Raw genomic sequence first — 12,707 nt, forward strand, 5'->3', positions numbered from 1 at the left:
GCTCAAGCAGTCCTCCTGCCTCTGCCTCTCAAGTAGCTGGGATTACAGGCACGTGCCACCATTCCCTGCCTCTGAGTCTCTGTTTTCTTTTTTTTTTTTTCTTTGAGATGGAGTCTCACTCTGTTGCCCAGGATGCGATCTCGGCTCACTGCAAACTCCGCCTCCCGGGTTCAAGAGAGTCTCCTGCCTCAGCCTCCTGAGTAGCTGGGATTACAGGAGTGTACCACCAAGCCAGGCTAATTTTTGTATTTTTTAGTAGAGACGGGGTTTCACCATGTTGCCAGGCTGGTCTCGAACTCCTGACCTCAGGTGATCCACCCGCCTCTGCTTCCCAAAGTGCTGGGATTACAGGCATGAACCACCGCGCCCAGCCTGACTCTCTGTTTTTTAATACACAAATGGAAGGTTTAAAAAGATGTGCTGTGAGATAACAGCAAGAATACTATTAAAAAGAAAAAAAAAGTAAAAAAATTAAAATAAGTCGGGCGCAGTGGCTCACACCTGTAATCCCATCACTTTGGGAGGCTGAGGCGGGTGGATCACCTGAGGTCAGGAGTTCGAGACCAGCCTGGCCAACATGGTGAAACCCCGTCTCTACTAAAAATACAAAAAATGGCCAGGCGTTGTGGCAGGCCCCTGTAATCCCAGCTACTCGGGAGGCTGAGGCAGGAGAATCACTTGAACTTGGGAGGCGGAGGTTGCAGTAAGTCAAGATTGCGCCATCGCACTCCAGCCTGGGGGACAAGAGCGAGATTTCGTCTCAAAAAAAAAAAAAAAACTTAAAATTAGAAGATGTGCTAGACACTCACTATGTGTATGTGTGTATATGTGTGTGTTTCAATTCTTATAATGACTTTATGAATAGGTACTTCAAGGTTCTAAGTAATTAAATACTAGCTTGCCTGATGTTCTAGAGTTTGTAAGAAGTGGAGAAGAGACCAGGCGCGGTGGCTCACGCCTGTAATCCCAGCACTTTGGGAGGCCGTGGGTGGATCACTTGAGGTCAAGAGTTCGAGACCAGCCTGGCCAACATGGTGAAACACCCTCTCTACTAAAAATATAAAAATTAGCTGAGCGTGGTGGCAGGCACCTGTAATCCCAGCTACCCGGGAGGCTGAGGCAGGAGAATCTCTTGAACCCAGGAGGTGGAGGTTGCAATGAGCTGAGACGTGCCATTGCACTCCAACCTAGGCAACAGAGTGAGACTCCGTCTCAAAAAAAAAAAAAAAAAAAAGAAGTGAAGAAGAGTTCCGTGGGCGGCAAGCCACCCAGGTGCTGCAGCAAGAGACCAAAGGCACAAGCTATTCCAGTATAATAAAGAAAATAATTAAAATAAGAAGTTATATTAGAAATAGAACATAGATGTGATTATATATGTGTTTGTTGTTGTTGTTGTTGTTGTTGTTGTTGTTTTTGAGACAGAGTCTCGCTCTGTCACCCAGGCTGGAGTGCAGCGGTGCGATCTTGGCTCACTGCAAGCTCCGCCTCCCGGACTCATACCATTCTCCTGCCTCAGACTCCCGAGTAACTGGGACTACAGGAGCCCGCCACCACGCCCGGCTAATTTTTTGTATTTTTAGTAGAGACGGGGTTTCACCGTGTTAGCCAGGATGGTCTTGATCTCCTGACCTCGTGATCTGCCCGCCTCAGCCTTCCAAAGTGCTGGGATTACAGGTGTGAGCCACAGTGCCTGTAATTTAATTATTATTCATTAATATATGAATATTATTAATCATTAGTTTGTAGCATTACTCTTGTATTAATAAGTTCTGTTTTACAATTATAACTTAGGAAAACCAGGCCATACAGAGTTAGGAGCTGAAGGGACTCAGTGAGAAGTGACCAGAAGGCAAGAGTGTCACGCCCAGCCAGGGCCACTAGAGGGCTCCTTGGACTAGCAGTAGCGCCAGCGCCTGGGAAGGCACCTGTTACTTAGCAGACCAGGAAAGGAAGTCCCCCTTTCCCCTGGGGAGTTAGAGAACACTCTGCTCCACCACCTCTCAGTGGGAAGCCTGACATCAGCCGGGCCTACCCGCAGCCATCTGGAGGCTTAAACCTCTCCCTGTGATGCTGTGTTTCAGCGGTCACGCTCCTGCTTCACTTTCATGTTCCGCTGTGTACACCTGGCTCTGCCTTCTAGATAGCAGTAGCAGAACTAGTGAAAGTATTAAAGTCGTTGATCTTTTCGAGAAATGCATAGAAGAAATGATGATGTAAGCTGTCCCCTCTCTCTCTCCGCCTCGGCTACCAAATAGGGAAGGGCCCCCATCTGGTGGACACATGACTTGCGTGACCTTACCTATCGTTGGAGATGACTCACACTCCTTACCCGACCCCTTGCCTTGTATACAATAAATAGCAGCGCAGCCAGGCACTACCATACTCCGCGTCTTGGTGGTAGTGGTCTCCCAGGCCCAGCTGTCTTTTCTTCTCTTTGTCTTGTGTCTTTATTTCTACGATCTCTTATTTCTGCACATGAAGAGAAAACCACAGGCCCTGTAGGGCTGGACTCTACAGAGTTCAAACCCAGATCTCTCAAGAAAGTCCTCTCAATCCAGAAGTTCAGGTTTTACCTTGGTAGAGTTTTATTTTTCTTGTCTACTTACATAATAGTTTAAGACATGATTGGAGGTGAAAAAAATTACAGTTCTACTCTAATAGAATATAAAAGAGGCCGGGCGCGGTGGCTCAAGCCTGTAATCCCAGCACTTTGGGAGGCCGAGACGGGTGGATCACGAGGTCAGGAGATCGAGACCATCCTGGCTAACACGGCGAAACCCCGTCTCTACTAAAAAATACAAAAAACTAGCCGGGCGAGGTGGCGGGCACCTGTAGTCCCAGCTACTCGGGAGGCTGAGGCAGGAGAATGGCATGAACCCGGGAGGCAGAGCTTGAAGTGAGCTGAGATCCGGCCACTGCACTCCAGCCCCGGCAACAGAGCCAGACTCCGTCTCAAAAAAAAAAAAAAAAAAAAAAGAATATAAAAGAGTGGGCACAGGCAAGAGAAAGGTATCATTAAGTGAACCCCAGCAGTTCTTGAATACCAGTTAGAAGCCTGTGTTCAGCTGAAAGAACCCTATTCCATACCCGATTTTTATTTTATTTTATTTTATTTTTTTTTTTTTTTTTTGAGACAGAGTCTCAGTCTATTGCCCAAGCTGAAGTGCAATGGCGCCATCTTGGCTCACTGCAACCTCCGCCTCCTGGGTTCAAGCGATTCTCCTGCCTCAGCCTCCCAAGTAGCTGGTATTATAGGCATGCGCCACCACACCCAGTTAATTATTGTATTTTTAGTAGAGACGGAGTTACTCCATGTTGGTCAGGCTGGTCCCGAACTCCTGACCTCAGCTAATCTACGGCCTCCATCTCGGCCTCCCAAAGTGCTGGGATTACAGACATGAGCCACCACGCCCGGGTGTGCCTGATTTTTTTTTTTTTCTTTTTCTTGAGAGGGAGTCTGGCTCTGTCGCCCAGGCTAGAGTGCAGTGTCCCAATCTCAGCTCACTGCAACCTCTGCCTCCTGGGTTCAAGCCATTCTCCTGCCTCAGCCTCCCGAGTAGCTGGGACTACAGGCGCCCACCACCACGCCCAGATAATTTTTTGTGTTTTTAGTAGAGACGGGGTTTCACTGTGTTAGCCAGGATGGTCTCAATCTCCTGACCTCAAGTGATCTGCCCGCCTCGGCCTCCCAAAGTGCTGGGATTACAGGCATGAGCCACCGCGCCCAGCCACCTGATTTCTTTTTAACAAAATTATTTTTCTGGCATGCTGCCATGGCTCATGCCTGTAATCTCAGCACTTTGGGAGGTCAAGGCAGGAGGACCGCTTGAGCTCAGAAGTTTGAGACCAGCTTGGGAAATATAATGAGATCTCATCTCTACTAAAAATTTAAAAAATTAGCTGAGTGCACCTGTAGTCCCAGCTAATTGGGAGGCTGAGGTTGGAGGATCGCTTAAGCCTGGGAGGTAGAGGCTACAGTGAACCACTGCACTCCAGCCTGAGCAACTGAGTGAGACCCTGTCTCAAATAAAATAAAATAAACAACATTTTTCCCCTTGGCACCTACTGAATATCCAATCCTGGGAGCAGTAAAAAGAAAAATAACGATCCTGAGTGTATATTGTAACAAAGTACAGGTACAGAGATAGAGATATATACAATTAAATGTTTTAAATCTCAATGAATACAGGCTGGAGTACAAAGGTTCAAGTTGTAAACGCCTTGAAAATTCAGAGAAGGGAAAATGTCATGTCAATCTCCAGAGGCTTTCTGAGAAAGGTGAAGATTGAGTCAAGGGTTAGAGGAGAGGAGAAAAAGAAAGAAGGTATGAGAATGGAGCAACACAATACATTGCCCATATCTATGCCAGGGAAGTCAATTTCATACAGATGCAGACTAGAATAAACATAGAAGGCCATATACTGAGTAGGTAAGAGCACTACCTCTGGAAAACTATGAAAAGGGATCCCAGATCTGCTACCCACTAACTCTATGACTGAGCAATTACTTGAGCTCTCTGAGACTTAGTTTCCTCGTCTGGAAAATGGGGATAATAAAAACTCTATGTCATATTGTTTAGGTTATTCAGCATCACTAGGTGCAGCTTTCAAGGGCTTTAGTTCTTTTTTTTTTTTTTTTTTTTTTTTTTTGAGACGGAGTCTTGCTCTGTTGGCCAGGCTGGAGTGCAGTGGCACAATTTCAGCTCACTGCAAGCTCCGCCCCCCAGGTTCACGCCATTCTCCTGCCTCAGCCTCCTGAGTAGCTGGGACTACAGGCACCCACCACCACGCCTGGCTAATTTTTTTGTACTTTTAGTAGAGACGGAGTTTCACTGTGTTAGCCAGGATGGTCTCGATCTCCTGACCTCATGATCCACCCACCTCAGCCTCCCAAAGTGCTGGGATTACAGACGTGAGCCACCGCACCCAGCACTTTAGTTCTTGATCAAGAGATGTGGGCCGGGTGCAGTGGCTCATACCTGTAATCCTAGCACTGTGGGAGGCTGGGGCGGGTGGATCACCAGGTCAGGAGATTGAGCCCATCCTGGCTATCATGGTGAAAAACCGTCTCTACTAAAAATACAAAAAATTAGCCAGGTGTGGTGGCATGCAACTGTAGTCCCAGATACTCAGGAGGCTGAGGCAGGAGAATGGCTTGAACCCGGGAGGCAGAGGTTGCAGTGAGCCCAAATCGCGCCACTGCACTCCAGCCTGGGTGACAATGAGACTCCCTGTCAAAAAAAAAAAAAAGAGGGAGAGAGAGAGAGAGAGAGAGAGAGATGCTAACAGGCTGGGCACAGTGGCTCATGCCTGTAATCCTAGCACTTCAGGAGGCCAAGACTGGTGGATTACTTGAGGTCAGGAGTTTGAGACCAGCCTGGCCAACATGGGGAAATCCTCTCTCTACTAAAAAAGTATACATATACAAAAATTAGCCGGGCATGGTGTCAGGTGCCTGTACTCGGGAGGCTGAGGCAGGAGAATCGCTTGAACCCAGGAGGTGGAGGTTGCAGTGAGTAGAGATAGTGGCACTGCACTCTAGCCTGGGCAACAAAGCAAGAGCCCACCTCAAAAAACAAAAGAGAGAAAGAGAGAGAGAGATGTAAAGTTAGTAAGAAGTGGAGAAGCATTTGAACCCAGATCTATTAGGAAACACCTCTTAACACAGAAGTTCAGGTTCTTCCTTGGTAGAGTTTTATTTTTCTTGTCTACTTACACAATAGTATAAGACATGATTGGCCAGGCGCAGTGGCTCACACCTGTAATCCCAGCACTTTGGGAGGCCAAGGCGGGTGGATCACCTGAGGTCAGGAGTTCGAGACCAGCCTGGCCAAGATGGTGAAACCCCACCTCTACTAAAAGTACAAAAATTAGCCAGGCATGGTGGTGGGCGCCTGAAATCCCAGTTACTTGGGAGGCTGAGGCAGGAGAATCCCTTGAACCCGGAGGCGGAGGTTGCAGTGAGCTGACATCACGCCATTGCACTCTAGCCTGGGTGACAGAGCAAAACTCCATCTCAAAAAAAAAAAAAAAAAAGAAAGAAAGAAAAGAAAAAGAAAGAAAGACATGATGAGCAGTGTTTTTTGTTTGTTTGTTTGTTTTATTGAGACGCAGTTTCGCTCTTGTCCAGGCTGGAGTGCAATGGCGCGATTTCAGCTCACCACAACCTCCGGCTCCTGGGTTCAAGTGATTATCCTGCCTCAGTCTCCTGAGTAGCTAGGATTACAGGCATGCACCACCACGCCGGGCTAATTTTGTATTTTTAGTAGAGACAGGGTTTCTCCGTATTGGTCAGGCTGGTATCGAACTCCCGAACTCAGGTGATCCGCCTGCCTCGGCCTCCCAAAATGCTGGGACTACAGGCACGAGCCACCGCACCCGGCCAATTTGCAGTTTTTTTTTAAAAATCAAAGTTGTACCCTAAAAGAATATAAAAAAGTGGGCAGGGGCAAAAGAAAGGTATAATGAAGTGAACCCCCGTAGAAGGTATAATCAGAATTTATTAATAACAGGGGCTATCTTCCAGCGCAGTGATCAGCTTGTATAGCACCAGAGATCATGGTATCTTGAACAAATTGTTCCTGCTAAAAAACAATTGTGGCCAGGCACGGTGGCTCACACCTGTAATCCCAGCACTTTGGGAGGCCGAGGCGGGCGGATCACCAGAGGCCAGGAGTTTGAGACCAGCCTGGCCAACGTGGCAAAACCCTGTCTCTACAAAAAATACAAAAATTAGCTGGGCGTGGTGGTGTGCACCTGTGATACCAGCTACTCAGGAGGCTGAGGTGGAAGAATTGCTTGATCTCAGGAGGCAGAGGTTTCAGTGAGCCAAGATTGTGACACTGCACTCCAGCCTGGGGAGACAGCAAGACTGTATCTCAAAAAACAAAACAAAAGAAAACAAAAAAACAGTTGTGCTTCCTACTTCTTAGTCTTCAGTGAGTGTCTTGGTTCACGACCATTTGCCACACCTGTTCTTCCTTTCTCCTGAAGATTCTGTGAGTCTGCTATGTTCTTCTAAATAACTTCATTTTTGCTTAAGACAGCCATGGTCTCTTTCTGTAAGGTTTTTTTTGTTGTTGTTATTGTTGTTTTTTTTTTAAGAGACAGGATGCTTGCCATGTTGCCCAGGCTGTAGTGCAGTGGCTATTCACAGGCACAGTCATTGCACACTGCAGACTCCAAGTCCTGGCCTCAAGCAATCCTCTCGCCTCAGCCTCCTGTGTAGCTGGAACTGCATGCTTGAGCCACCATGCCTGGCCTACTTCTGTAATTTTTTTTTTTTTTTTTTTTTTTGAGACGGAGTCTTGCTCTGTTGCCCAGGCTGGACTGCAGTGGCCGGATCTCAGCTCACTGCAAGCTCCGCCTCCCAGGTTTACGCCATTCTCCTGCCTCAGCCTCCCGAGCAGCTGGGACTACAGGCGCCCGCCACCTCGCCCGGCTAGATTTTTGTATTTTTTAGTAGAGACAGGGTTTCACCGTGTTAGCCAGGATGGTCTCGATCTCCTGACCTCGTGATCCACCCGTCTTGGCCTCCCAAAGTGCTGGGATTACAGGCTTGAGCCACCGCGCCCGGCCTACTTCTGTAATTTTTAAGGAAAAGTTTTCTAAGTGATATCATACACACAAATGTGTGCCCATGAAAATGTAATGATTCCTTCACCAAACATCTGTTGGAGACTTTCTTTGTGTCAAGCTCTACTCTAAATATGAGGATATGATACAAAAACAAAAGAAATCTATGTCAACTAAGAGCAATTGAAGCAGGAACAGTTTGGGGCAGGAAGATGATGTTTAGGACATGTTGAGATTGAAATGTCTGTGAGATGAGCCATTCAGGCAGAAATAAATATTTAGTAGACATTTGGATACTCTTTTTTTTGGAGCTTAGCAGAGACGTCTGGGCTGTAGGCAAAAGAAAAAAGAAAGGGGCTCAAGATGGAATCAGGATATAGGAGGAAGAGCACATTTAAAGGGTGATGGAGAGGCCAGGTGCAGTGGCTCACACTTGTAATTCTAATATTTGGGGAGGCTAAGGCAGGCAGATCACTTGAGGCCTGGAGTTCGCAACCAGCCTGGTCAACCAACATAGCAAAATCCGATCTCTACTAAAAATACAAAAAGTAGCTGGGCGTGGTAGTGCACTTCTGAAATCCCAGCTACCAGGGAGGGAGACTTAGGCAGGAGAATCACTTGAACCTGGGAGATGGAGGCTGCAGTGAGCCAAGATTGTGCCACCGCACTTCAGCCTGGGCAATGGAGCAAGACTCTGTTTCAATAAATAAATAGGCCAGGCACAGTGGCTCATGCCTGTAATCCCAGCACTTTGGGAGGCCGAGGAGTGTGAATCACAAGGTCAAGATATCAAGACCATCCTATCCAACAAGGTGAAACCCTGTCTCTACTAAAAATACAAAAATTTCCAAGACCGTGCTGCTGCACTCCAACCTGGGTGACACAGCGAGACTCCATCTCAAAAAAAAAAAAATCAGCTGGGCGTGGTGGCAGGTGCCTGTAATCCCAGCTACTCGGGAGGCTGGGCAGGAGAATCGCTTGAACCCAGGAGACAGAGGTTGCAGTGAGCCAAGATGGCACCACTGCACTCCAACCTGGGCGGCAGAGTGAGACTCTGTCTCAATCAATCAGTCAATCAATCAATCAATAAATAAAGGATGGAGGAAGATGAACCAAAGGCAAATAAAACTCTGAAGATAGTGCTATCTAAAAAAAAAAAAAAAAGGAAAACCAGCCAGGAAAGATGCAGTGGAAACCACAGGAGGGACTTTCAACGAGAAGGTTGTCAAGTAAAAATGTCCTTGAAGACCTCAGCAAAAGCTACTTCAGGGAAATAGTGGGTTGATAGAAGGAAAGAAAGTGGAGGTGGCAAATGTAGCATCCTTGCATGAAACTTGACAGAGAAAGGAAAGGGGGAGGGAGTGATGGAGGTGGAAGTGGGGAGATGAGGATGAAAGAACGAATTCCAAGACAGGAGAGATGAGAGGGTATTTCTATGTTGATGGCAAGAGGACGGAATGAGGCCAGTGAAACAGAAATGGATGCAAGTTCTCAAGGAAGGTAGGGGCCGGGGAGGAGAGGCAGGGCTCATAAAGAGGGATTGGCCTTGGAGAGAGGAGGAAAACTGCTCACCTGAAGAGGCGGTCAAGATGTGGAAGGAGCCCTACATACAAATCTGTAGGTTTTACTGCTTCTAAAGTATGTTTCTCTGTTTTGGTTTGGGTGATGAGTTGTTGATATGATAAAGTGATTTGGTGCACTGACTCTGGAGCCAGAGTGCCTGTGGTTGGAATCCCACCTCCACCACTTACTACCTGCTTGATCTTAGTCAAGTTACTTAATCTCTCTGTGCTTCATCCTCCTTATCTGTAGAAGGGATTAGGGGATAGAGAGGGCTGTCACATAGTGATATGGAAGTGGTTTTCTCTTCTTTCTTTCTGTTTTTCTCTCTTTCTTTCTTTTTTTAAATTTTCATAGAGACAAGGTCTCCCTATGTTGCTCAGGCTGGTCTCGAACGCCTGGCCTCAAGCAATCCTCCCACCTCAGCCTCCCAAAGTGCTAAGATTATAGGAGGGAGCCACCGCACCCCATGTTTATTACTATTTCCACTAGATTGCCATCTCCATGAGGTTGAGGTTTTCTATTTTGTTTAGGGCTGTCTACTCAGAGCCTGGCACAAAGCATGTGCTCAACAAAAATTTCCTGAAGGAGTAAACTGGGGTGAAATCCTTGGGAGAGGGGCTCAGGGGGCTGGAATCCCTATTCCTGCGTCGGACTCCGGGCCACTGGGCGGCGTCCTGGGGTCTGGGGAAGGGCCTCCCCCTACGCCGAGAGCGTCCCCGGGCGGGCGCGGTGCAGGCGCTGAGCCCCTAGGGCGCTCCGGTGGCTCCTCCCCCGGCGAGCGTGTAGCGCTGGCCCGGCGACTGCAGGAGCCATCCCGGAGCCGGCCTGGCGGGGCGGGGCGGGGCGGGGCGGAGTCGACGCTTAGCCCGGCCTCTGCTCACCTCATCCACGGGAGACGGAAGTCTTGGCCCTGCTTGGCTCCCCCGAGAATCGGGCCTCGTCCTGCCGGGCGGCTGGACCTGGGCAAAGCCTGGGCGCGCTCACGCGCGGCGGCGCCATGAAGCGCTCGGGGACTCTGCGGCTGCTCTCGGACCTGAGTGCCTTCGGCGGCGCGGCGCGGCTCCGGGAGCTGCTGGCCGGGGACCCAGCGGTACGAGTCCGCGGCAGCCCGGACGGCCGCCACCTGCTGCTCCTGCGACCCCTGGGGACGGTAGCCCCGCAGCTGCTGGTCGCGGCGCGAGGGCCCGGCGCGGAGCTGGAGCGGGCCTGGCCGGCAGGCCAGCCCTCCCCGCTGGACGCCTTCTTCCTGCCGTGGCCAGCGCGGCCGGCGCTGGTGCTGGTGTGGGAGAGTGGCCTGACGGAGGTGTGGGGCGCGGGCGTGGGGCCTGGCTGGCGACTGCTGCAGAGCACCGAGCTGTGTCCGGGCGGGGGAGCCCGCGTGGTGGCAGTGGCGGCGCTCCGAGGCCGCCTGGTGTGGTGCGAGGAGCGCCAAGCCGGGTCCGAGGGCCCGTTAGGGCCGCCAGCAACTGCTTTCAGCCACTGTGTGTGCGTCCGGACCCTGGAGCCCAGCGGGGAAGCTAGCACCAGCCTGGGCCGCACGCACGTCCTGCTGCACCACTGCCCCGCTTTCGGGCTGCTGGCCTCCTGCAGACACCTCTTCCTGGTGCCCACTGCCACCACCTGGCCTGGCGTGGCCCACGTTCTACTCATCTGGAGCCCAGGCAAGGGCAAAGTGATGGTGGCTGCCCCACGGCTTGGCCTCTCCTACAGTAAGAGTCTGAATCCTGGACGAGGGGACACGTGGGACTTCCGGACCCTGCTCCGAGGCCTTCCTGGGTTGCTGTCCCTCAGAGAGCCACTGGCTGTACACACCTGGGCCCCAACTCCCCACGGCCTGCTGTTGCTTGACTTTGGGGGCACTGTGAGCCTAGTGCAGTCCCACGGTGGTACCCGGGCAGTGGGCATCCTGCAGGAGGCACCTGTAGGCTCGCGGGGGTCTGCAGCCCTAGGCACATTTCAGGGCACTCTGGCCTGTGTGCTGGGCTCCACATTGGAACTGCTGGACATGGGCAGTGGGCAGCTGCTGGAGAGGAAGGTCCTAAGTACAGACAGGGTACATCTGCTGGAACCGCCAGCCCCCGGCATGGAGGATGAGGAAGAGCTGGAGACCCGAGGGAGTCTTCGTCTGCTTTCAGCCTTGGGTCTGTTTTGTGTGGGCTGGGAAGCCCCACAGGGTGTTGAGCTGCCTTCAGCCAAGGATCTGGTGTTTGAGGAGGCTTGCGGGTACTACCAGCGGCGGAGCCTGCGGGGTGCCCAGCTCACTCCAGAAGAACTGAGACACAGCAGCACATTCCGGGCACCTCAGGCCCTGGCCTCCATCCTCCAGGGCCACCTGCCCCCATCTACACTGCTGACCATGTTGAGGACCGAACTTCGGGATTACCGAGGCTTAGAGCAGCTGAAGGCCCAGCTGGTGGCTGGCGATGATGAGGAGGCTGGTTGGACTGAGCTGGCGGAGCAGGAAGTGGCACGCCTGCTGAGGACCGAGTTGATAGGAGACCAGCTGGCCCAGCTCAACACTGTTTTCCAGGCCCTTCCTACAGCAGCCTGGGGTGCCACCCTCAGGGCCCTGCAGCTCCAGACAGATGGGAATGGCAAGCTGAGGTCCCAAGCACCCCCTGATGTGTGGAAGAAAGTGTTAGGGGGAATAACCGCTGTAAAGGAACCCCCCAATGGGATACTGCCCCCCTTTGAACTCCTCTGCCAATGTCTGTGCCGGCTGGAGCCTCGATGGCTGCCACCTTTTGTGGAGCTGGCTCAGCAGCAGGGTGGGCCGGGCTGGGGGGCAGGGGGCCCAGGACTGCCCCTGTATCGCCGAGCCCTGGCAGTGCTAGGTGAGGAGGGGACCAGGCCTGAGGCTCTGGAGCTAGAGCTGCTCTTGAGCAGTGGGCGGCCCAAAGCTGTGCTCCAAGCTGTCGGGCAGCTGGTGCAAAAGGAGCAATGGGATCGGGCTCTGGATGCAGGCCTGGCCCTCGGCCCCTCCAGTCCCTTGCTTCGAAGTGAAATCTTCAAACTGCTGCTGGCCGAGTTTGCCCAGCACCGCCGGCTTGATGCTCACCTCCCCCTCCTTTGCCGCCTGTGCCCACCAGAACTGGCTCCAGCTGAGCTCCTGCTTCTACTGAGGACATACCTCCCAGATGAGGTGGGGCCCCCTACCCCATTTCCTGAGCCTGGAGCAGAGCCCCCTCTCACTGTGGGCTTACTCAAAGCCCTGCTGGAGCAGACTGGGACTCAAGGATGGCCCTCAGGCCCAGTTCTAAGCCCATATGAGGACATCCTATGGGACCCTAGCACTCCACCCCCGACCCCACCTCGGGACCTATGACTACCCTTCAGGCATCAGAACACTCAGGACCCGGAGGCTTGCTTGGACAGGTCCTCTGTGTCACTGACACAGGAAATCATTTCTGGGACACAGTGATCAGGGAAGGGTGCGTGGGACTTGGAGGGGCCCATGGTGGACCTGTGTATGCAATATTCTTCTGTCATCTGGAGCTATTTTTAAGATATGTGTGTGAAATATATACATAGTTTAATATATACACAGTTGTGTGTTTTTAAACAGCTACG

The 12,707-nt window shown here is 51.4% G+C and overlaps 2 protein-coding genes across 2 annotated transcripts in view; one reads left to right on the forward strand and one right to left on the reverse strand.

The window, feature by feature from the left end:
• The window catches only part of ARMH3 (armadillo like helical domain containing 3), a 234,021-nt gene extending 223,521 nt beyond the window's left edge, over positions 1-10,500 (reverse strand). The window contains exon 1 of the mRNA XM_077947332.1: positions 10,019-10,500. The gene's annotated coding sequence lies outside the window, so the exon portion shown is untranslated. The remainder of the gene's footprint in view (positions 1-10,018) is intronic.
• Positions 10,056-12,679, forward strand: HPS6 (HPS6 biogenesis of lysosomal organelles complex 2 subunit 3). Its single transcript, NM_001194529.2, is given in 1 exon segment — positions 10,056-12,679. A coding segment is annotated over 1 exon segment (2,328 nt). The 5' UTR covers positions 10,056-10,134; the 3' UTR covers positions 12,463-12,679.
• Positions 12,680-12,707: the final 28 nt, after the last annotated feature.

The sequence above is a fragment of the Macaca mulatta genome, chromosome 9 (genome assembly GCF_049350105.2).
Source record: "Macaca mulatta isolate MMU2019108-1 chromosome 9, T2T-MMU8v2.0, whole genome shotgun sequence".
Taxonomy (NCBI): domain Eukaryota; kingdom Metazoa; phylum Chordata; class Mammalia; order Primates; family Cercopithecidae; genus Macaca; species Macaca mulatta.